This window comes from Pistacia vera, unplaced genomic scaffold (genome assembly GCF_008641045.1).
Source record: "Pistacia vera cultivar Batoury unplaced genomic scaffold, PisVer_v2 Contig99, whole genome shotgun sequence".
Classification (NCBI taxonomy): domain Eukaryota; kingdom Viridiplantae; phylum Streptophyta; class Magnoliopsida; order Sapindales; family Anacardiaceae; genus Pistacia; species Pistacia vera.
The window spans coordinates 485685-512209 of record NW_022196878.1 but is presented as its reverse complement, the minus strand read 5'-3'; the positions used below and the strand labels follow the sequence as shown (position 1 = coordinate 512209).

The window sequence follows — 26525 nt, the reverse complement described above, 5'->3', positions numbered from 1 at the left end:
ATCAACCAACACAATATACTGTTTTATCACCTTAGGCACTAGCAAAGGCAATTTCTCAGCCAATGCTGGATGCTTGGGCATTGTTCTTGATTCATAAATTTCCCTCACAAACCTGCATAATTAAGCTTGGACAATTTGAAACCCATTTTAGTACCACATCTCCAACAATACAATTTCATCATGTGCTCAAATGTGCTTGCAAATAATTGTGAAATAATCAAAGTTTATCGTCGAATCAAAGGTTGCAGCGTCATTCTGTTTTCTGATCCAAGTGAATCAAGCAGCACCGTGCATCGAGTTTTAATTTCCAAGTTTATATCTCCACCAAAGTTGCACAAAATCAGTAAATTCCAATGACCCCTGTCAACATAATTTATGCATATGATCAATGTCAACTCTTAAGCAACCAAAATCAACCCATGTCCGCATTTGGTAAGTATAAAACAAATGCCTACAGACACAATATCTTCACTCACCAAAGGACTATAGGAATGAACACATATTTCCTTGAGAATATGTTTAATTCGTCAATCCACTTCTTCTGTGTACATAAAAAACCACATGCAGTCTAGGGTGATGAAATTGTGCAAGTTGTCTCCTTTAAAACTCCTCCACAACTTCTGCAGATCAGAAATATGCAATCAATCATATGAGGTAAACATATTATGTAAATATGGCGTGAAGCATGTAAATTGTAAAATAGTTTTGTACCCTATATGGAGGTCAAACATACTGCTGCTCAACATCACCCCTCCCCTTCTATTTGCCAATCGCCTACTTGACCTTCGTTGATTTGTGACACCTACATATGTTCATCATTCATTTACATTAGCAAACAATTCCAAACATCTTTCATAACTGAAAGCATTAGTTGGTTTACGAGTTGCAAGGTTGGTACCTTTGCATTTGCTGCCCTTTAAGGTTGAAGGAATCTCCTAACATTCTTCATGTACTAAATGACTAGTCCTGCCTACATCTGCACATCAATAAATTATGAGCTACGTTAATAAGCATTATTCCTAACCATTCAACAAATTGACTCTATAAATATCCAATCGTAATACCTTTTACATTACTATCTGTACAAACTGTGTGGCTCTCTTGACATTGTTCATGAACTTTTGCACTTTCCATCGTCACTATTGGGCAACGCGGTGGTCCTCCCATCGTTCTTGCACACCAACCCACAAAACAAAGCACATCAAAGAGGGAAAGAAAACAAAAATTATAGAACTGACACTTTATAAATGCTAGTATACCTTGACCGTACTTTCCTGGTAAACTAAATGTCAGTTTCCATAAGTAAATCAAAATGTCACATTCACCATACTAAGACAACAAACATTAAATGCACAGACATGCAGACATCCTTTTATACATCACTACCAAAGTTAAGAGTTTTTTACATCCATATTAGTTATCCGTACCTTCCCGTACTAACTGCAAACATAGAGCATTACCATTTAATTACTAGGTAGACATGGTTTTGACAAAAACATAACAAGAAACATCATCCTATATTCAGTTAGAATATAGGCAAAATACAAATACGGGAATAATCCTATATGCAGTTAGAATATAGGCAAAATACAAATACGGGAATACAACCACTATGTCAGCATACTAATAACCTTGTGCACAAAAAAAGACCCCATTACAAGACTTCACTAGAAATCAAACGTTGGTCGGTACTCATTACTTGCTCCAAGCTGCATCTTCACAAAATCTCTCTACACGTGCATTGGTAACCCAAACAAGATATCTATTTTGTGAGGTTCCTTGCAAATCTCCGTGGTGGTTGTCAGCATCTCAGTGATTGTGAATCCATCCAATTAAGAAAGGATCGAATACACCTGCCCTTTACAATCTTTCTCTTGGGTCTCATTTTTTAAGTAGTCAGCAATACCCTTCAACTTAACTCGGGTCCCAACTAAGGCAGTCTCAAACCTGCCCAATATGGCATGCCAGTCTGTTGCTTTTTCAGCCTTTTTTTTCTTCCTCTTACTGCTGACCGCAACTCTACTTTGACTAGCGGCGACCGCCTGACAAGTAGAATCAACCACATCATCCTTTTGTGGGGCATTGATCTGCCTGTCGACATTGAGATCTACATCGACATCGATGTCCATCTATTCATCATTGTTATCAGCAGTGTCATTATCCAAATCTTCAACAGCATTAGCTGCTGTCTCTGCACCAGCTCTGTTGGCCCTATCTTTGTCGTAGATGGCGACAAAGGAATCATAGTGCACCCACGGTTTGTGTCGCAGTGCTCTTGCAAAAGAATGACTCTACAAAAAAGTTAATAATCATAAAATATATTACATTTGTATGAGTACATATAAACATGAAGTTCAGAAAATAAATGTACACAAATAAACCAACACAAGCATACTTATCGAACCCAGTCATCGAAGACATCCTTGGTACATGTAATGCATTTCTCGTCATCATTCCACCCGAAACCGCAACCTTTCTCAAACATGTCGTTGATTGCATTAAATTGCCTCCTCAACATCTTGACCCTCGAGTCGATATGCGGTTGTGCTTTTAGATCGCAATGAGGAAGCTCTTCCCGCATCATCTTTTCGACCTTAGCTAGGTAACCACATTTGAACTCCCACTTAGTTCTCCAAAGTGGCTGCTTTTTCAGCTCTAGCAGACACTCCACCAACACAACGTCCTCCTTTTTTGTCCATTGTTGCTTACTTCCCTTAGCCTTTGCCTTTTCCTTTCTGCCCTTTTTCGTAGGCACAGGGTTGTCATGCATGCTAATGCTCCTGTCGGACTCATTGGGCTACAATGCTGACCTCTCCATATTGCTGAAACAAAAAAAAAAAAAAAAAGGCAGATTAGTGATATTGGGAAAAAAAATCAGGTTACAACTTCGTTTATACAAAATGTCTGAGCTACTGATATGCACGATATTCATAATTTTAAGTAAATCAACAAGAATAATACATGAACGAGATCAATTAACATTCAACCATCCACATTACAACAAATGTAAGTCAAAGTACAAGTCCACACACAAAGCATATGTGTTTGGGTTCATTCATACATGAAAAATCAGAAAAGACAAAAATTTAAAAAGTCACAACACTATACATAAACTAAACACAAGCACAATCATTCATTCTGCGCAGCCATCCAAGTATTGAACATTTCAGCCACCAAATTATCTTTAAATGCAGTCCACGCTGCACTAGGCTCAACGTGCCTGATCAGTTCTCCATCGTCATCCTCTTGCCCTTCATCGTTCACCTCTTCTTGCAGCTCTGCTTCAACTGGGTCAATGGGCAACTCAGACCTTATGAAATTATGCAAAAGACAACATGCAATAATGATCTACATTGAGTTTTGACGGGGTAGTAAGATGTGTCATTCAATATTCCTTATCGAGCTTTCAGGATGTCGAAACATCGCTCAATACAATCTCTTGCTTGAGAGTATTTCATGTTGAAAAATTCTTGCAGTGTTGCCGGTTGGTGACTTTGCTGCCATTCACTCAAATGATATCTTTGTCCTCGATAAGGGGCCAAAAACCCTTCCCCGTTAGTGTATCCAGCATCACATAAATAGTATTGCCCTAAAATAAATAATTTCAAGTCAATAACAATTACTAAGTGCACTATTATGGTAGACCCTAGCATTAAAAATACAATTTATTTTGTTATATTACCTTGGGGGACCTTTAATCCATTTCTCATAGTAATGGCATCCCTAAGAACTCTACCATCTGCAGTAGAACCTTCCTACCTAGGGAAAACATATATAAATTGTATGTCAGGTGTGCATACACCAAGGACATTAGTTGTGATTTCACTTTTCCTTGACTGGTACCTAGGTATATCGTCAGCGGGCACGTAAACCTTTATATATGTTCCATCTAAGGCTCCCAAACAGTTCTAACACAGAACAACAAAAATATTTTAGAGAAAACACTAAGTCTGATTTTAATAAGCTACTGAATTACATGTGCATCCTAAACTTAGTCATTAGACTATACCTTGAACCATTTCCACCGGTCATCGGTTGAGTTCTCGGGAATGGCCTCTGGTTTTTTAAACAGCAGGGTATGCAACCTTAACACAACGTTTAGGACTAAGTGAAAATTGCAGCTTACCGTCTCAGTGGATATATGCATTTGATGTTTCATGACTCTGGTCTTTTGGTTATGGGCAAGGATGTGAAGAAAGGTCCTAACTAATTCTTCTACGGATGAATGACGGGTTGATTTTAAGTTGCTATGTATAGTAAGTAAATTACATAATTTGTCAAATAGAGCCCTATTCATCCTACAACTCTCAAAACATAACTCATCACTTTGGAAAAGCATGGTGTGTAAATTTAACGACCTAACCTTAAACCTAGACATAGACTCACTGGCATATGATATACTTGCCCTATGTCTACCCTGTATATTAAGTGCATTAGCCAACCCAAGAAGGACAAGCATGGTGTATATGGTTTCCAACATATCCAAATGGAAGACTAAAATGGCAACCAAGTGCATTTTCTGCCTGACTATTAAACGAGCCATAACTGTTTCACATAATTCATGGATCAAAGCATAATAAAGTCAATCAAGCATGTACAAGTCCTTAAACAAATAACAAGCAATTGTATATGGAAAAAATCAAATTGAATATCAAACCCTAAACAACATAAATATCAGAATTTAATAATCACACCACCAAACAAAAATTCACCTCAAACACTCATACAATTCTCAATGTTCCACACATAAAAATTTCTCATCCATCACACAAACCAACATAAACATCACAAAAATTTTACATCAATCCCTCAAAACTGTCTTCTTTAGCAATTCAATTGGTATTGTATTATTGTGTTTTCTTAAGGTTATTATACTACAAGTTTCATTTTAGGACTAAATTTATTATTTGTTGTTAATTTTTGTGTTGTGGACAATAAATATTTCAATTTGATTCGCATGCTCAATAGTATGTACATTTTCAGGTTTATCTTGATCGCAGGAATCCAATCAAATTTGATTTTATCCAGTTTTGTAACTGCGCATGCTTAATCTATTTTGATTAATTCTTAGGTTGTCCAATAAAAATGTTCCTATAACGATTGTAATATATTTTTTATTATCTTTCTAACCAACGAATTCTCATTCTCATGCTGAAAAGTATTTCATACCTCATGGACCACAACATATTTGGACTATTTTTTGTTTTATTTGTATAGTTTGTTGTTTCTTGGGCATGCCCAAGGTTTTTAGCAGCAGCAGAGGTTTGGTCTCCTAGGTTGTAATATTTTCATTCTTTTATTCAATTACCTCATTTATCGAAAATAAAATCTGATACTCTTTCATTTGTTTCTGTAGAAATTGTGAGTAAGAAAAGATGATAATCCCACCACAAAAAAGTTTTTATTATTTGTACTCCATCATTTCTCTTAGCATTCAACTAGAGCGTAACTTGATTTGAAGGTTGATTATTTATGTCATTGGTTATTTCTGTTTATCAAATTTTCTGATTTTGATTTGTTTGAGGACCTGGTACTTGATAGGGAGTCGGAAGAGGTTGAAAGGTATCTTTTTAGTTTCACAAAGGTTGATGACACCAAAATCTATTTTCAGATTAGGACGTTAACACAGAAAACCCTAAGCTTAACCAATAACAATAATAAGTTATTCAAAATTTAAAACATAGCCACGAGCACATGCCAAATACCCATAAATTTATATCGACTAAAAACATCATTTCTAATAATAACAATAATAACTTATTCTAGTTTGGAAACATGGCCACACTCACATGCCGAATACCCATAAATTTATACCAACTAACACCATCATCTCACCATACTAAACCCACCCTAACCGTGCAGCCAAAAATCTATGTAGATGCCCCCTAAAATAGTCCAAAGAAAAGCAATATCACCCAAAGCACAAGTAACCCAGACATGCCAAAGCTCCAACCACAATGTTATTCAAATAATTATCGAATGCACACAAAATTTCAACAATAAATCGATTTTAGCATTTCAATTACCTTGCCAAGTCATTGACCATATATACATAGTACAGGCACCATTACATGCACAGATCGACAAAAAATGCAACCATAAACACATGAAATTTCAGCCACCATTGCAACCATAACAGTAACCCAAAATGCAGTCCATACACACAATTTCAGTCTTAACACACATAAAAAAGAACACACTCAGCCAAACATAAAATACAAAAAACAAAGCAACCCTAAATGCAATGCAACAAATCACGACATTAAACCAGCAACCTACTGCCCTTTTGAATTATTTTCATGTCATTTTAGTATCAAATCAGTTATTCCATGACAATATTACCCTCTGTAAAGCGACACAGACCAACCCTCTCAATTTAATAATCTTTCTACAACATAAGAAGGCGAGGAACTTACCGAAAACTGTGATTGGAGTGATGTTGGGAGCAAACAGATGGTGACGAAGAGCAAAGGTTGCTGCGACGTAGATGCTGGACCAACGATAGAGGCAAAATGGAGAAGTTAGGGTTTGAAATTGCAATCCAAAGAAATCACGTTGCAACCATAACAATAACTGAAAATGCAATTCATACACACAATTTCAGTAATTTCAACCCTAACACACATAAAAAAGAACACACCCAACCAAACCTTAAATAGAAAAAACAAAGGAACCCTAACTCAAACGCAACAAATCACGACATTAAACCCTAAACCCTACTGCCATTTCAAACTATTTTCATGTAATTTCAGCATCAAATCGGTTATTCCACGACAATATTACCCTATCTAAAGTGAAACAAACCAACCCTCTCAATTTAATAATCTTCCTACACCATAAGGAGGCGATGAACTTACTGATAACCGCGATTGGAGTGCTGTCGGGAGCAAACAGAGGGTGACGAAGACCCGACGTTGCTGCGGCGGAGATCGTGGACCAACGACAGAGGCAAAATGGACAAGTTAGGGTTATGCATTGCAATCCAAACAAATCACGCAACATACAAAGGAAAGAGGGCAAAGGACTTACTGGAAATGGCGATCGGACTGACAAACTGGCGAACGAGATCGATGAGAAGAAGACTCCAGCAACGACGAACAAGTTTTAGCGCAAAGAAGGAAATCGTGGCTATATGGTTGTGAATTTTTTTTCTTTTATACTGCAGTTTTAATGAAGTTCAAGGGCATATTGGTCATAATATGCAAATATCTGAGGATAATATGGGTACACCAATCTTTGTGGAATTTTTGAAAAAAGCAGGGCAGTTTCATCCAAAAAAGAAAAAAACTGAGGACAAATACGTCTGTTTGTGCAAATTGGCTATTTTGTAATTATTAATAAACCAAATGATATTTTCGTTCGCATAATCCACTATTTAGGGCCAAGATTGGACAAAAATTATGATTACCGGAGGAATGTTTCAATAACAGCCCCCCCTCAGGTAATAGTATGCTCGATAATTTAGCCCCTTTTTGGCACTGTTTGTCATCTTATTTTTCCGAAATGTTTTTGTACAAAAATGCCAAACACGGTTATCTGCTCAATTAAACAAATAATACCCAAGTTAAAAAATTTCAACCCGATCCAAACGACCCCTGTATGTATTACCATGTGACATATTATAAACTTAATAAGATGCGTTTGGTTTAGAGAATATTGAATTACTGGAAAGTTAGATTACCTTGAAGAGTACTGGGAATCTTTAAGAAAATGTGTTTGGTTATAGAATAAATTGGTGGGTATGTTATATTAATATGTTTGGTTGGGAGAAATAAATTGGTGGGTATATTATTTAAATTACTAAATTGTCCTCTTTTTAAATATTAATATAATATTATTTTTATTACTAATTTTTGAATAATTTTTTGAACCCCCAATATTCAACGTTTCAGATTTAGCTAAAACACCCCTGCTTATATAAAACTTTAATTTATAACAAAATCACCCCCACCAACCCAAGCCACTGCCCGCTACCGCTATCCGTCGCCGGAAGTCGCCATGAGTAGCCGAGAGACACAGGGAGGTTTTGATATGGCCGTTTCTAGCCATATTGATGGCGGAAAATGGCCATGTCAGAGTAGATCTATCCATCGATTTGGCCGGAAATGATTAAAATAGATGTGATCATTTCCATCCAGATCTACTCCAATATGGCCCTTTTTTGCCATCAATATGGTTAGAAACGGCCATATCGGAGCCTCTTGGTGTCTCTCGACTACTCACAACCATATCAGAGCCTCTTTAGTTGACTTCTAATTAATAGAGGCAATATAAAAAATATTGAATTAATAAAACACTTATTTTCTTAAACAACAAAACATTATTTGTTTACTAAACAATATAAAAAATTTGATTTTAATTTTAGATTGGCGGAGTCGATTTACAAAGTAGATTATATCAAATTCGAAAAAAATGAGACAAATATATATAAAAAGAATTATTAAAAAAAAATTGAGTGGGATCAGCAGCCCCCAGTAGCCTCTACATAGGTTCGTCCGTGCACATATACAGTGATTTTTTGCCTTTCAGATTGGGTACGTGACAAAAGAAAAAGAAAAAAAGAAGAGAGAATTATACAAACAAGATCATGACCTTTTTTTTCTTTGTTTCTTTACTGCACATTGCATCTATTACACATTTATCATATACATGATTGAGTAATATTTGATTGAAATAATAGAGAGAAGAATGTATGTTGTATTGGTGATTGCAATGAACTTAAAAAAAGGCCTAAAATTTTGATGCTCTCTAAGCACTACAAGTACAAGGGAGCTTTGCTGAGCAGAGCCGCGGAGATTTTTGTGCTATTTTCTTTCATTCATTTTTTAATTTTTGTTTCCTAATTCATGTATATTATCTCCTTTCACTCATTTTAGTTTTTGTATTAGATTTCTACAATCATAATCCTGAAATTGCTAGTTCTTTCACTTGTCCTTCTTTCCACCAGAGAGAATACGTTGAATCTGAAGCCCTCGGCTGAAGGCTTGGTTGAACAGCAGCCTGGTCTGGAACTCAGAGACGAATGGGAACCAGGCAAGGATAGCCACCGGCACGAAGATGAACAGCCCCATTAAGTACTCGTACCCTCGTGCAAGAGCTTTGACAGATCCCCACATTCCAAGACATTTAACTATTGGCCTGCAAGCTTGTCCAATCTGATGATCATTTAACAACACAAATCGGTAATGAGTGACATACACTGGCAAAGGACTTGAGAACAGAAACTCAATGCAACGTAAATAGAAAGACAATGAAGCATCGTGTTTGTTATATTGGTTGGTAGAGAGAGTTTATTCATTGTTATATAAGCAAGAGGAGATTTTGGATACAGATGAAGTACCTGCAGAATTGCCCAGCCTGTTGGCAAGAACGCCAGTAAACTCTGAAAAATATCTCCAACTTCAAGTGAAAGGAAAAGAAACATGAGGACGAGAGTAACCGAGAAGCCAATAAACAGGAACAATTTGAGAAGTCTGAACATCAGCTGAAAATCTGCACTGAATTTCTTTCTGCCCATCGACACAATCTGCAGTTCAAAGTTTCACCGATTAGTGAAGCCAAAGTCTAGAGCCATAACCATAATTGAGATTGTTATATTTATATAGAATAAAAAGCTTTTGAAGTCTGAACACTAACCTTTAAGATAATCATCAAAGCTACAATAACCAGCCAGGACATGCCGTAGACCTGAATCACAAAAGCAAATAAGACACCTTGCTTAGGGTTGGAATCACAAAATTCAAATCTTATATATTTGTTGATATATCATTTTAAAATATGAATTTTGGATGCCATATCACACATAGTTGGAACTAGAACAGATTATATACCAAAAGTTAAAAAAAGGCTCATACTTACCATGATGCTTCGTTCTTCACCCGGTTTGCTCTTCTTAGTCAAATCTAGTTGATAAACGATTCCATACTGATAGACAAAGAAGCGTAGTGTAAGAATAATCTCCCAAAGGCGTCCTAAAAGGCCAGTGTGCTGCAGGTGTTCCTGCTCTTCTTCCCACCAGGATTCCCAGCTCTTGGTTGATGGCACACCAATTCCTCCTCGGCTGCTGATCCACTTTGCCCAATCATCCCAATCGTCCACTATCTTTTGCCACTCAAATCCCGAAGGGTTAAAGAGGAAAGGAGCAAACAAAAAAGAAACAACAAGGAACCACATCGAGATTGTGAGAAGAAGATAAACGATTTGACTCTTTGCTGCTTTACCATACATCTGGTAACATACAAGCAACACCATAAGCTCCAGTCCCTTGACAAAGTGACTCCTCGAGTAAAGCCTATAGTTCTCAGCAAACTTCTCATGCCGCACAACAAAACCACGCCCAGTTGCTCTGTACTTTGCCCCACCATGCAGGATAGTGCGCCCGAAATAGTGAGCCTTTGTGCCGAGAGAGAAAGTGAAGAAGACGGCTGCTAGCTGTAGCTGCATGATTATTATGTCACCTAATGCAGTTCTGAACCCTCTCTCCAGTCCGATTTCCATGACCATGGGCAAGGCCATCAAAAGACCTAATTGAACAAGCGACTGTTGAGCCATGGCTGCCTTTAGAGGGTCGTCCCTCCTGGTTGTAGCAAACTTCATTATTGACTCTTCCAATCCACTTAACGACAGATAAAGTTTGCCATACAAGAAAGCATATACTGTAAGGACAACCAACTGCATAAAAACAGAAGCATAGTATTTAGTTGAAGGAAATGAAAATAGAGGGATGGGATTTAATCCAAATCAGTAACTTTCTAACTGAGAGTCCAAGATCTCAATGCTGAGCCAATCCTATTTCAGATTGACTTTTACATATCAGACTTGCAGTTTTAAATCATTTTTCATCTATATTATATGATTCAAGGATGAAATTATTATTAGGCAACTGAAAAAGACTAGATCAAATCCACTTGAGGCTGGCTTATGTAATACTTCCTTTGTTAAGTGATGGAAGCAATGAGAATTACCATTGAGCTAACGTAAAAGCCAATTGTTGTGAAGTAGCATGACATCATGCGGAAAAAGTCGAATCGGTGGCCTAATCTGTAGATATCTCTGCTAAGTGTCTGCTCCCCATTCCCGCATGCAACTTTCGCTTCAAAGAGAGAGATCTGGTTCAGCCCCACATCTCGACCTTTCCCAACTTGAATATATTCATGGTGAGTTACATTCCCTCGTCTTAGAGTTGAGTTGAAACCTGCAAAAGCATAATAAACATCAACATGAAAATTAAATCTTGGGTGTCACAAACAAAACATAGCTTAAACAAAAAGATATATTAAGATGCTTACCGGCAAATATGTCCTCGCTCAAATTGACATTCTTAGAAGCTTTGCTCATGCCACCACGAGTTATGTGGAAAATTCTGTCAAACACATCGGGATGGCCATAGTGGAACCGGACCCTAAAACCAACAAAAACAAATATATACCCATCCATCATTATCATTATTATTCAGAGAGAGCGAATTTGTTTGTATATAGTAATAAAAAATTTTAAACACTAGAAGAGAACATATATATATTAATTATGGCAGTAATCACATTTCTTAAATCAAAATATATCAACATAACTTGTCGTAAATTTTCTTCTCAACAATGTGATTTTGGAAATAATGTTGCCGTTCTTTGTAGCTTTATAGCTTAGAAATAGTTATTCAATAAAAGAAGTTACAAGAGAAAAAACATACTTCAAAGGTCTAGCAAGAACTCTTTGACCTATAGTGACAAAGCTCGTTTCCTGATTTGACATAAACCAAGCCAAAGAAGAAACACTGCACCAGAGATGAAAAACATATAAGAAAAAACTATAGTGCATTGTCTAAATGCAATAAGATTTAGAGTAATGCTATACTTACTAATGATCTTACTAACAATCTTACTATCCTTTATTAAAATTACATATGGTATCCGTACTATGCGTATGGTAACTTTACTAACTATTTTACTATCCTTTATTAAAATTACATATGGTATCCGTACTATACTTTATATTTACACAAGATAGTAAGATCGTTAGTAAGATCGTGAGTAAGCATAGTATTATTGTAAGATTTATAGCTTCCAAAGAAAGGGGCTAACGAAAGTACAAAAAGACAAAGTGATGATTAGACCTTCCAGTAAATATATGCTCACGAACACCTAAAATTGTAGGAGGACGCACTCCATGATCCTCATTAAATTCTTCCAGAAGGTTACGCATTTTGAAAGCTTCTTCCAAGTAATTATCCTACAAAAAGTTGGTGCAATTAATTGTCAGAATTTGTTCAAAAGACCAATGCTGGAACTATAACAAAGTACTATTTCTCATGATTTACCTGATTCATGTCAATAGCCTGAAGAGCTTCTCCCCGTGTGAAGACAACAGCATGGTTCTGATTTTCGGGCTTTCCTTCTCCCAACTTTGCAGAACCCGGCAATTTTATACGGTAAATTTCCTTTAGAAGGGATAGAAACCAATTAGCATATGTGGTACAATACGCCAAAATTCTTATTATGTTGGGAGTTCAAAGGATAATTACCTGGTCGAGATTATCGACAGCCTTCACCAAGACAGAATAATATACCTTCTGAACTGTTCCACTGTTATCTCTTTCTTCAACATCATCAATATATGCTACACGAAGTGAGGGATTACTACACAAAAAACAATAGGAATTAGGGTCTTGAACAAAAGAAACCCAGGAACAATTCAAGATATTCAATTGTAAAACCCTTTGATATCACCACACTGAGAACGTACTTAACCATCAAATTCAGGATGTCTGTAGCACGACGATCTCCACTCCGCTTCTGATTTCCATAGTTTTGACAGGTAGCAACATAAGTAAATTTCATGTCGGCCACTGCCTCTAATTGAGCATATAAGGATCTCTGACTTTTCTTGTCTTCCTCAGATGGAACTGTGATGGCTTTGTAACCTTCCAGTATCTCTGCTCATAAGAGAGAGAAAGCATCAGTAGCCAACTTAAGTACCTTCAAAGTATAACTATTTCTGTAAGTACACGAACTCACCACTTTCAGAAGCCATGTCAAGAAAAGCCTGAAGCTTCAGAGCTCTTCTATAGTACATCATCCCTCTAACTGTAACATGAATTATTATTTGCAACAGAGATACATAGCGAAATAGAATTCCAAGAAGAAAATAACAAATCAATCACCTGTCCTGCACAGAGTTTGTCCTCTTAAGGAGACCCAATGACGAACCTGTAAAATGTTTTCATCACTTTCCCAAACCTCACTCTCTTTCTTACAACTGACTCGCTCCATGAAATTATTCCATTCATCTGACAGTCAATTACACCAATCATATTAAAGCCGCTGAAAAAAATCTACTGCTATTGGATGGAATTTCAGTTTAAAAGTTCACAATGGTACAAACCTGGGAAGATCTTTTGCAAGTAGTATATGATAGATATACCATCTTCATTCTCCATTTCAAGGTCAGCTTTAGAATAAACTGTCTCCTCGCTGTAGTATGGAGTCAAGACACTGTCCATGCAAAAGAAAATCATTTTGATTATGAGAAAACATTGCAATTTGAACAGACTGTAATGCCTTTGTCGGACAAAGTTTCTCAAGCAATCCAAAAACAATTTGTATGTATTAAAACACTAATCTCAAAAGGACACTGTCACTACAAGTATTAAGCCCCACTTGATCCTAGGTGGAATACTTGGGAAGGATGACATTTCCAAGTTCCAACAATCATTTTCTCCAAAAGGAATCAATTAACAATAATAACATCTATTTTATGCTCGTGTGAATGAACAATGGACCACACCTGAATGAAAGCATCTTACGGACTCGAGGAGCACGTGGCATATCCATGAACAGAGAGTTTGAGAAGAATGCAATCCTTCTACGAGCTTCAAGGTTTGTTGGTACATCGATGGCTGATTCTTTTACTGTCAAAAGGAGATGAAGGCGCTTTATCTGGAACATCAATAAGCAGAAAAGGGTATCAATTGTAGCAGAAAGTAATGGTTCAGGATATTTTTATTCAAACATAATTTTTGAAACTAGTACATCCAGTATTATATATACATATTTACCTGTTCTTCCCACTGTGATGTAACTACAGGAGGGTACAATATAGCTGGTTTTGCATCAGTACCAGCGAATAGTTGCCTTCCAGACTCCTTGTTACTATTTCCAAGTTCCACCAATTCGCTGTCAGATTAAGTGTGAGCAAGGAACTGTGTGAGCCTTTGTAGAAGAAATAGTTGTAGCACTAACATTAGATGCATTATACTCTAACTAGAAGGCAACATAGTCACCTACCTGTTCTCATTCACCATCATATCACGGGTAACAACTTCTAACATATCTTGCAGCAACAATACCACAGTATCCTTCTTGTTGATTTCTGGTTCTTTCTGCAACAAGAAAAGAAGAGTAAGTTTCTGATAACTATAGGCAAAGGTAAATGCAGAATGGCAAATGCAACTTGCATCTATTAGGAACTTTTTCAAATGGCATACCAAAATTCCCACAAGCTCTACAACTTTCTTGCAAAGGCTGGGCAAAGAACCCATTCTGAAATTTGCAAGAAATGTATTCTTCAAAATATTGGACTCAATTTCTTTAATGATGATGCCAATTATCCTGTTAAAGTAAACTGAAGTTACAATTCTTCCAGAAAAACTATATTCTCAAAACGAGTTAAATTTATCATCATTCTTAATAACAACATATGGTGATTAGAATAAAGGAAATGTTAAAAGGGGTTGGAGTTGGTGGCGGGAGAGGAAATGGAGGAGGAACTGGTGAGTATAAAAATTAATGCAGGCTGAAATTCTGGGCTCTAATGAGGCCTGAAACTTGATACTTAAAAAATGTAATTTGGCGTACTTCCAAACATTGCAATTTGTTCAGTTCTTCAAAAAAAAAAAAAAAAAAAATTCAGACTAGAATAAAGAAAATGAAGGGGAAAAAAAAAAATCCCAATAACCTTTTCTCATTTTCTCCAGCTACCAAAACTTTCAGGACAAGTTTGAAAGACTCATAGCATTCAATCACTGCACATTTCATGTACTCATCAGCACATATACGCTTCCAAAGGTCAGAGTCCTTAGATCGAAATTGAGCTGCCATATCCAATGCTACTGGGATCTGAAACAGAAGAAAATCAGTCAACACAAGAGGAACAATAACACATCAGTAATAGAACATCAGAAATTTGGAATGGTTTATTGGACCTTGCTCGCTAGCAAAAAAGGTGGCCACTGAATTATTTTAAGGCTAGGATCTGACGTATAAGGAACTAGCAACATATCCATCTCCCTGAGTTAAAAAGATGCCCAATTTAGTTTTGATTGCAGGGTTAGTAAAACGATAATAGACTAAAAGAAACAATTTATCATGACTGGGGGCCTTTCCTGTCACTTATCAGATCTTCTTCACGGAAACTACAAATTACTTCGTTCCACAACTGAGCAAATTTTGCAGCTTCACTTCTCCTACTTGCCGTAACCTAAGCAGACATAAAAAGTTTAGAAAAATTACTTCATCTCAACTATCATTTGATAGCTATATGATTTGAGAAGTATGATCAACCTCAGCAAATCGCTTTGAGAAGGAGAATCCCCTTTTAGGTGTCTTATCTGAAGGCACCAAATATGTGTTAAATGCTCCAGGTAAGGATTGGAACCGTGACCTCAGCATGCCCAAGGTTCGTATCTATAATAAAATAACAGGATGTGAGAATTTACTATCGCATAATTATCAATGACTGAAACTAATGAAGAAAGCCCTGGTGTTGATACCTTATTAGATATATATATCTTAACATTAACCCTGAGCTCTCCCAGTACAAGAAACAATTTTTTGGAATTTAATAAAAATAGGGTGAAAAAGTGGCCTTGTATAATATTTTTTGCGGTTAAGTAAAGGATTTCAATGTGAAGCATGCCTTCTGAGAGATGGAGAGTATGACATATAGCTAGCAAGTAATGGATAAACCACCCTAATGACATTAGCCTTTCAAGATGCATCCAAACTGAGATTTTAGAAGCAGCATATATATTAAAAGAAGGGAAAAATTACAATGGCAAGACTCCATTCTAACAATTGTATTAGAACTTCACAAAAGACTTGATATGTAAGGTGAAACAAAATGGGAAAACAATAACATGAAATCATCTGGCCTCCTTCCCTAGGCAAAGGCACAACATATAACTTCCAAATAAAAAGATGCCCAATTAATCTAGAATCTGCCAAGGTGTCAAGCTCACCTTGAAACTCTAACAAACAAAGGCATAATTGGAATGTCCAGACAGTTTGTATCAAATTGCATATGTCAATGCATAAATGTACAACATAAAAGATGGGTTTGAATGATGAATGATACTTCAAAAGGATTACCTCTCCTAGGCGATCAAAGGCCCCAACAACACCACCACACAAAGTCGAGAATATAGCATACCAAATTTGAGTGTCCATAAAGTAAATCTGCAGTAAAACACTAAAATAATCAGAAACGCTTGAACAAAAATGTAACAAGAGTGCATCCATCATAAGCTGAGCAAAAGAAACGTGTCTATACAAAAGACAGGAAGTGCAGTAAAACCACACCAAGATTATTGGAAGCCAGAATGAGACAACTGCCCCATAGTTGTGATCAGCTGCATCGACAAGTGAAAGAATTTAACATGCAGAGAAAAATATAACTCAAAAGCACGAAAAATAAAAGGAAGGAAAAGCAAAGAGTACCTCCCGGGAAAAAATCAGGCCATGCATATTTAACATGACTAATATTCATTATGTCTTTTGTTGGTTTCACCAAAGGTCTTATCTGGAAAAGGAAAGTAGTAACGATTAAAAAAAAAAAAAAAAAAAAAAAAAAAGCGTATAATCCATGTTTAAATAACAAATATGATAACAGTTAGAAGTGATCTTACCTGGATAAAATAGCTGAATCCAAATTTTGCACAGAAGAGTAGTATCCAGAAAAGAGTATACCTAAAATCAGAAGATATATTTGAACATTGGAGCAATTTCTCAACCAAAAATTAAATTAAAAATCTAAATAGTACTCACTTGAAAAGAGCCCATTGGCTTTCATGCATTCCTCTTCCAACATAAATTCTTGGCTGCATAAAGTAAATTCATTCTTTTAATAGATGAAATAACAGTTGGTTATAGCTTGAGGAAATCAAGTATTTAACAAAGAGCTCAGAATTTTCATCACAAAACAACTTTATGTAGCAAAACTAATTATAAGTTATTTCAATAAATGTCCCAAAATGGAAAAGATATGTCTACACTGATATTAAGAAGAAAGGCGGTTTGAGACTGCTCTTCTTCATTATTAGTAATGGAAAGAGGTGTTATTAATCTTCATCATGAGAGTTATTAACAGATTCGTTCAAACTGTAAAGTAGATATCCATCTTATGCATCAATGAGATAATATGAAGAATGATATCATGGATACCTGTGACCACCATAAGAGAAGCCTAACAATGTGCCAGTCTGAGTTCTCAATCCAGCGTCGGAGCATTGGAAAAATGAACAAACAAGCTGCCAGTAAATTTGGGAGCATATATAAACCCACAGCCATGATATATAAAGGAGGAATGCCCTTTGTTTGAGGAAGAAATGTCAGCCAATCCTTAAACTGCCGAGGGGCATAAGATACGGATGACACATAACATACTGGAAGAACTACTGCCCAGGCAAAGCTATTTACTATCTTGAGAATGTTTCGAAGCACTTCACTGAACTTCCACCGATGATATCCTGGGAAGTTCAGAATAATGTCCAGAATACCTGAAAGGAAGTAAAAAGAAGAAACAGAACTTCAAATTAACAATGTGTATGAATTATACCATAGAGTCAAACAAAGGTAATAGCCTTTTGAACTATTAATAACTGTAACCATATATATATATGTATATATATTTTGTAAATTTATGAGTTATAAGAAGTAAATAGTATAAAGGAATTTTCCCTACAAGCTTTCTGTTTTCTTTCATTGCTTCTTCTAAATTACATTATTCTAGTGATTACAAAGTGGCTGTTTGTCTGTTTGTTATATACATTTGAGCATTTATTAAAAGAAAAATAAAATAAATAAATATATCACAACTTCCACACCGCAAAAGCATCTTAAGATTAAAGAGAAACTGTACTTCTTAAACTTAAAAGATCAACCATAATAATATCCATATTTCCTGGAAATTATAGTGATCCGCACTTAGTACTAAATGAATTCTTTACATTATGAGCAGCCAAATAAAGATGCTAGCATAACTGTATGTATCATGCTTCAACTAGAATCTTGGAGCAACTAAGCAAGAAGGTCATACTTTGAAGGAACCGCAGAAAGGCTGCTGTGATGAAAACACTAGATAAGTAATACATAATATCAATCCGAAAGATCTCCATCGGCGAAACATTTGTCCATGCAACAATAAGCATTGCCTACAGCAAAAGAATTTGAGATAAAATAACTGTTATGCGCACAAGAACAAAAAACTCAAAAATACTTGACCAACATTTAGAGTTTCCCTTGCAACTATTGAATACCTGCAAAGCCAGTATATAGAAAGTCCACAATCTATCAAAACTTCGAAAAATGTTCCAAAATGTTCGTGTTTCAACAAAATTTGATTTTCCTGTGCTCCCAGATTTTTTTTGATTACCCTTCCTTCCCTGGCGTAGAAGTAAATTTCAGATAAAGGACCAACAAAAAAATTTGGGTTCAGTCTGGACAATATTTTAGAATGAAGGACTACCTGTCCCTTGTCACGTGTTGATTTGAAAAAGTCACCATCATCACGCATAGGCCAACCAAGAGAGAAGCAATCAGGTGACCTGATCAGCACATAGCAAAACCAAATTTGTATCTCGAATTTAAGTAGACCAAAAGATCTGGTAAAACTTTGATTTTCAACTTGAACTCTCATAGTAAGTTCATACAAACCAGAAATACTCATTGAGATCATCATAATTGCACCAATCTGAGTTAGAAGCTTTCCCACCCTTACTCTTCTTGGCTTCCTGGAACATTTTAAGAACAAACATTAGATTTAGAGCAAAAGGACCTCATGGAAATCCTTCTGCTATAGCATACCTTTTCGATTACACGATAAATGGGTGTTACAACTTTCCGCAGGAATGCCTCATCATCGCCACCATAAGAAGGTTTAATGTTTTCTCCAGTGACAATGCTAACATTTCCAGCCAAGAGGCCATGGAGTTCATATGCCATCTGAAATGTTGTGTCAGGGGTTTACTCATATACAGTAAATACAATTTTCATTAACAACAAACTATTGGTTGATATAGTGGGGGAGTTCACAGACAATTCAACGGAACTCACATTATGAAAAATATAGCACAGACACTCTGGCATGAAGCGAATATTAGCTGCTTCACCCCATACGAGAAGATATAGGCCCATGTATAGCATCTTTCTTTGCTGTATTTCTTGAGCACCTTGAGGGAGCCTGAAAGGAAGAGAGATGAATATGAGCATCAAAAGTTCTTGACCACACATAAGAAGTTTGAGTTCACACTAGAAAAAAAAAAAAAACATGCAAAGAGGTCACAACAAAAGTGGAGAAGAGACTGTTATGTCTCACCTTAAACTGTGTTTTCGTCCTAAAAATTTGCACCATGTTTTATAATTCTTAAAAAGCTTATTCATAACTGCATCAATAGCTCGTTCATCAAGCTGCAAGACAAATGGGTTTAGCCAGAGGCCAGCACTGAAAAACATATGCAGGGAATGCCACTCATAAAGATGCCGTTCATAAGAAAATAAGAGATTACAATTAGGACATTGAAGTCAACTAGATATTGAACATGTTGTTCATGTGAGCATCTACACACAAAATGCAAACATTTTAAAGTTAAGCCCCAAACTCTAAATTCAACAACAATATCTAGAATGCTCGGGTGCAGCAATCATCATGATGTCCAATAATACTAACATGGCTGGAAGAATTGATATGCAAAAAAAAAAAAAAAAAATAGAACTTAAAGGAAATATTCTGGTACATACCTTGTTAAGGGGTTCAGGCTTGGGATGAAGCCTTATATGATTATTAGCAAGTAGTAAAATCAAATGCTCTCTCTGGTTTCTGACATTATCTTTCTGCAGTTATCAAAATAAACTTAGCTCATTAATTACTTTTCCAAGGACATACAGTGATTATAAGCTAAAACACTTCCTCGATTGACTTCATACTGGTCAACATGCCTGAAAACCAAACATAGCCCTTAGCCAATCAAGAAGATCTAAATCTCCAGCTTTCTGTCTCTGTGGTTCGAAGGAAAGTGGCCAATTCAAGCCACGGGTGTTCCACAAGGCAGAGACAGCAGCCTTAACCTGTAACAGAAAGAGAGGACTTAAAGTGGTAAACTGAACCAGTCACAAGGTAATAAGAATATACAATAGATAACAGATTCATTCCATAAAATACCTCCTCAAGCTGCATGAGAGATTGTGAAGCCCCAGCAGCATCCAGAGGAAGAATGTTATATGGCGCATAGATTTCCTTCTTTTCTTGGACATCCTTAGCCGCTGCAATAATCTGGTCAGAGAAAAACATTTACCATATTTTTAAGCCATCAAATTGTCAATAATGATAGAGGAACAAAAAGATGACAAATTTAGCAGAATAACCACTAACTGGACAAAATTAAGGTAGAACAATTAGAAACGGACATACCTCAGGAGCAACTTCTTCAACTTTCTCAGTCTTATTAACAGCGCAAAGCACTTCAAAAAGCACTCCGGCCGTCTGGTAGGCCTTACCAAGCTGAGCTCTGTCAACAAATTGGGACCAATGCAATTAACATGTAGAATCCAGTTTTTGGTGAATACCCTTATCATCCAATAGAAATAGTAAAAATAGTAAGGGAAGTAAATAATTTAAGCACCTGTCTGCTTGCTCCCCCTGGTCAAGGGATCTAACATAGTGTTCATAGTACTGCTGATAATAGCTTTCGATTTCCCGTGCATCAGTCTTTTTAACACGAGAGGCAAGACTGGATGCATTGTCCTGATCGAAAAATAAATAGGTTAAAATCAGTTTTCTTGATTCTTCAATTAAGCCATGACAAAACACTAATCAAACTACTGCTCCAAAGGTCAATCCTGCAGCTAGCGTCTTGAGAGACACCTATAGCACACTATAGCACAGTAACCGATTTTAACAAACTCCCCCAAAACTAATTTGACAAAATGAACTCAAACCACCGGTTAAAAATTACCTGAAGAACAATATACTACACATACATAGTCAAAAGTAAAAAAGATCATCTCTTTCATCTTTCTCTTTGAGAATATTGTATTTCGTTATTGATATCCAATTTTTAATTTCCACATAAAAATACAAGAATTGAAACGGAAAGTAAAAAATTTAGCGACAATGGAATCAGAAGGGACTCACTTTCCCTACATTTCCTTTTACTCAGAGACAATACTTCATCGTAGAACAAATAACTGTTCCTCTTCTTTTTTGGTAATAATAGAAAATTTATTAATTAATGATTATAGAGAATAATCAAATTTCAATTACCCTCTCTAATCTTTGCAACAAAGCTGTCTTGAACTGCCTCACACCACGACCGCTAGAACTCGGATCCAATCTGTGAGCCTTCTCAAACGCGTAGAACCGACCTTTTTAAAAACAAAAACACAGAAAGTGCTTTAAGAAAATATCTAAACCAATAATAAAAAAGAAAAAATTATATTTTTTCAATAATGTATTTTAATTAATTATTTTATAATTTTAAATAAATAGAGAAATGAGAGACCGTACAGAGATAAGCGACGCGAGGGCGTTCGCTTTCGACGTCGGTGGCGATGCGAAGGATGGGGGCAATACTGCCGAGTGAAGAGGGAACGACCTCGTTGTCAAAAACCTCCGTAGAGAAGGTGGTCATGGCAGCGCTTCTCGAAGGCCGCCTGAGAAGGCTGCCCATCTGTGGCCCCGCTTCCATGTTCGACATTTCTGCCGCCTACTACTGCTCGCTCTCTGTCAAAACCCAATTAACAGCATTCAATCAATAGTCGCAACACCATTCTTGAACATAAATCTATTATTAATTATACAGATTCATGGATTAGATTAACACATAAGCAGCCTCATCAATTTTAACGAGTCGATTTTTGGTTTCAGGTTTGTTTGGTGGCTAAGAAAATGAAGGAAAATGATCAACAAGCAATCAGATAAAATGTTATTTAATTCATCTGGAGTTTGAAATGTAACTGTAGAATCAATTTGTAACAAAATATGTTGGAATCGAGTTTTGGAGAAAAATCAAGGACCAGGGCTGTCTGGAAGCTCAGAAACTGCAGGAAAAGATGACAAAATAAGCTGAATTTTCACTGATTAATTTTTCAGCTACCAAGCCGAATACTATGATGAAACTGAATCATAATTTCAGATGCACTTAAACCAACTTCAAGGAATATTGTTTTAGCTCAGAACCAACGATCGTTGATTCTGCTTCTAGAACAGAACTATCCAGAACGAATTATGGTTTTTCAACAACATTCTGGTGCAATTTCTGGCCAACCAAACAGAACTATGCCATGCATGACGAAATGCTTTTTTTATTCAAATTTTCTTGCACTTTCTCGCCATTGAAACAAAACTATAAACCAGAACGAAAGGCTTTTACAGTCAAAATGTTATGCACTTTCTCGCCATCCAAACAGAACTAAACTACAATAAAAAGGAAAATGAATAATTCCTCATTCTCATGCACGTACGTACTTTCTCGATAAAAAATGCTTTTACATTCATACACTTTCTCACCGTCCAATCAGAACAAGCTAGACCGGAACGAAACACAGACACTTTCACATTCAAATTATCATTCACATTCTCGCAATCCAAACAGAATTAGGCAAATCAGAACAAAAATTCTTCTACATTCAAATTCTCACAAACTCTCTCCTCAAAAAACAGCTCGTAAACTAGAAAGAAGATGATTAATTAATAATTGAATAATAATTAATTCCTCGTTCTCATGCAGTCACGCACGCACGTGCTTACGCACTTTCTCGAAAACGAAACAAAACCAAAACAAATTAACCGATTAACCCCTCCAATCTAAAGAAACAAACATATAGAAGAATGCAGCTATATACATTCTTGGAAAACCAAACAGAAACTTTTCTCATGCGCTTTCTCGACAACCAAACACATAAATAAATAAACAAAAACTCCTTAAATAAATAATTAAAAAAACAACTGATCAGCTAGCTTCTTGAATAATTTCAAAAATAGAAAAAAAAAAAGGATAGCGGTTTTTGTTGCTTCTAGAAACGAAATAGAAGTATACAACTATCCAGAAGGAATTATGGTTTTTCAATAACATTCTTGTGCAATTTCTGGCCAACCAAACAGAACTTAACCATGCATAATGAAATGCTTTTTATATTCAAATTTTCGTGCACTTTCTCGCCATCCAAACAGAAGTAAACTCGAACAAAATGCTTTTAAAATCAAATTACCATGCACTTTCTCAACTACCATACAGAACTAAACTATAAGAAAAGAAAAAGATGAATAATGCAGCTATACATGCATTCTCGGAAAACCAAACAAAAAAATTTCTCATGCACGGACGTAGCACTTTCTCGACAACCAAACAGATAAATAAATAAACAAAAAAAATATCCTGAAATAAAAAATTTTAAAAAAAAAACCGATCAGCTAGCTTCTTGAATAAAGAAAAGACAAAAGAAAAAAAAGATACGGATGAATAATTCCTCATGATTATGCAGCTAAATACATTCTCGAGACGTAGCACTTTCTCCACAACCAAACAGATTAAATAAACAAAAATACAAGAAATGAAAGAGAAATTAAAACATTATGGAGAGCTAAACTACAAAAGAAGATTAGAAAAAAGAAAAATAATTCCTCATAATAATGCAGCTACATACATTCTCGGAAAACCAAACAAAATATTTTCTCGTGCACTTTCTCGACAACCAAACAGATAAATAAACAAACAAAAGCTCCTTAAATAAAAGAAAACAACCGACCAGTACCTTCTTGCACAATTTCAAGAATAGAAATAATTAAAAAAAAAAATTAGCGGTTGTTGCATACGTACATTTGATCTAATTTCGGAATGTTTCAAAAAATCAAGCTCTCCTAATTAGATCGCCTTCGCCTGTAAAATTTAAAAAAAAAAAAAAAAAAATCAAAAAGCTTGAAGATCAGAAAGATTCAGAAAAAATTTATAAAACTTCAGAGAGAGAATAACATTTGAATTTTTTTATTTGAATTGACTTGTTAATTTGGTTGAACCAACGAATGATTGAATGAACCTTGTCTAAGAGGAAGACGAGAGGCAAACTTGTTCTGAGCAAGTAGGGGAGAAATAAATGGTGTGATACAAACATGCGGGGAGGGACGAGATACTTGTGCTGTAATGCTGTGTTTTGTATTTCAAGTATACGTGGCGGGACATGAGAGGCTGGTGATATGTAATGAATTGAGAGATTGAGGCGCACCGCCTTTTTTGTCCAAGGGTTCGGGTTTTTGTTTGAACGGGTCGTTTGTGTGTGTCTGCCTGTTTGGGATGATTGGAGCTCCGGCTTCTTCTTCCGGTGACGTGGCGGGAGGTGATTAGTTGGATGTGAGTTGTTATTGATAAGAGTTAATTCCATTAATGACCTACGATATGATAAATTAATAGAAATACCTCCATTGTTAAGTATTAACTAACTCCTAATTGTGTAAATTTTACTAACTGTTTATTAACATAAGGAGAGTTTTGTTATCTTAGAAACCGTCAGAAGATTTTTATAATAACTAGCTTTATATATATGGTAACAAACTTGGGGTTGATTTGATGGATTTTTATTAATTTATAACAAATTTAATTCATTACTTAAATTCTTGCAACTATTATTAGTAAGAGTATCATATATAACTTTTTTTATAAGGAAATCAATTAATATATTTCTATAAAATGACAATATTTTAAGATAAATGATAATTTTATAAGGAATTAAAAAATAACACCTAATCGGAAAGGAGCAACCCATCCCTACACACGAGTAATGATTGGATAAGTACGAAAGGAGCAAAAAGAGCTAAGGATTTACAATCCTTTACACATCCACTCACAACCTCGAAAGCAATGTTTTAAAACCCAACCCGACTCAGCTGATTGAACCGGTTTGATTGGGATCTGACCGGTGAGCCGGGTCAAGAGAGACAAAAAATCAAAAAAGTCATTTAGCCCAATTTCACCTACAGTTGGACCGGTGTTACTATAGCAACTCGTTGGTACAACCGGTTTTTGGAAGTCAAATTAAAAAGCCCCTTTATATTCCTAGGCCCACTTTCCATCGGTTTTCACCCATTAGCGATCCATGTTCCTAAAATCTTCCAACAGCGACTCCCCCATTCTAAATCCCTTTTACCATGTTTTCATACAATCGAGTTGTAATCTACATTTTCTCTCTTCCATTTTCGCTTTCTTCATTTCATCATCACTTTACCTTGTGTGAATCTTCCATTTGTGCAAGCAATCTTTATTCCATCAAAATCAAACCTAGAAAATTTCTTCAAAATTCGTCATTTTCATGCAAAACCCCAAGAAAGACGACTGAAAAACCAGTGAGAAAGGCGCAGAGAACAACAGGCAAATGGGTCTGTTAATGGTGAGATTGACAGAGCGTACTTAGTTTAAAGTGGGGTGAGATTTTGGACCCGGATACGGATAGCATATTCACCATTGGATTGACAGGAGTATTGACTTGGGCGAGTGTTCAAGTGTTGTGGCAATTGCTGGTAATTTCATTGGCCATCTTTGTTGCCGCTTTGAAATATTCTTTTATTGCGACCCTTCTCATCTCGATTCTCATTACTCTTCTTTGATTCGTACAACTCTGTAATGTATAATTGGCTTTTGTGAGTGCCTAATGTTTGAAATTGTGGACGTTGTTATTGTTGGTCACCAAGTGTTTGATAAATTGCCTGACCGACACAATTTCTGACCAACTTGATTATCTCGCACAGGATGCATGGCAGATGTTGACAATCGATTATTTATAGTTGCATTATAAATTTGATAGTGGGAAAACATATCCCTTTGACTACTTTGACAGTTGCATTATAAATTCAAGGGAGGAATTTGATATATATCCTTTTGACTACTTTGATAGAGGATTCACAAATCAAATACATGCTTCTTGTTCACCAATCACAATGGGTTTATTCTTTTTAAAATTTTCAGGTTTATGTTTTTTTAACAGATCAAATTGAAAATAATGGGTTTATATTTTTTTAAATTTTCAGGTTTGATGGCGTCATCAAGATGACATCATCGGCTCGACCTGCTAGTCGGACCGGTTTAACCGGTCGACCGGAGACCCGGCCACATTGGTGACACCCCGTTAAAACATTGCTCAAAAGCAAACAAAAACAAGGGTGATTGAACAAAAACCTTAACACAGGCAACACAATGGCAACAACTACACAAAGAAAAGGAAAAGGAAAAAAACCAATGTTCTGGAACATGGATCGGACTGACGGATTTGTTA

The 26525-nt window shown here is 36.0% G+C and overlaps 1 protein-coding gene and 1 non-coding gene across 4 annotated transcripts; both read right to left on the bottom strand.

The window, feature by feature from the left end:
- Positions 1-8772: 8772 nt before the first annotated feature.
- LOC116121508 (callose synthase 5) lies at positions 8773-23771 on the bottom strand. Of its 3 annotated transcripts, none has more exons than XM_031407460.1 (43): positions 23756-23771; positions 21772-21945; positions 21529-21629; positions 20888-21009; positions 20677-20773; positions 20428-20538; positions 20205-20333; positions 20007-20099; positions 19585-19676; positions 19323-19449; positions 19074-19211; positions 18924-19000; positions 18736-18814; positions 18527-18652; positions 18307-18421; positions 17433-17767; positions 17037-17089; positions 16898-16958; positions 16710-16791; positions 16572-16621; positions 16362-16448; positions 15555-15677; positions 15365-15471; positions 15197-15281; positions 14950-15110; positions 14480-14603; positions 14280-14374; positions 14051-14168; positions 13780-13931; positions 13378-13487; positions 13157-13282; positions 13011-13079; positions 12739-12928; positions 12518-12632; positions 12314-12433; positions 12110-12225; positions 11687-11770; positions 11289-11401; positions 10965-11194; positions 9859-10671; positions 9637-9687; positions 9341-9526; positions 8773-9155 (listed from the first exon to the last, which is right to left on the bottom strand). In XM_031407460.1, exons 2-43 carry the CDS (start codon positions 21932-21934, stop codon positions 8925-8927), a joined length of 5757 nt encoding a protein of 1918 aa, XP_031263320.1. In that variant the 5' UTR covers positions 21935-21945; positions 23756-23771; the 3' UTR covers positions 8773-8924. The 3 variants fall into 3 exon arrangements, with proteins under 3 accessions (XP_031263320.1, XP_031263321.1, XP_031263323.1); XM_031407461.1 differs by having other exon boundaries at positions 12739-12931; positions 13014-13079; XM_031407463.1 differs by lacking the exon at positions 23756-23771 and having other exon boundaries at positions 18527-18643; positions 18733-18814; positions 21772-21961.
- LOC116121520 lies at positions 12991-13082 on the bottom strand. Its single transcript, XR_004126740.1, has one exon. It is a non-coding gene; the product is annotated as a small nucleolar RNA J33 (small nucleolar RNA).
- Positions 23772-26525: the final 2754 nt, after the last annotated feature.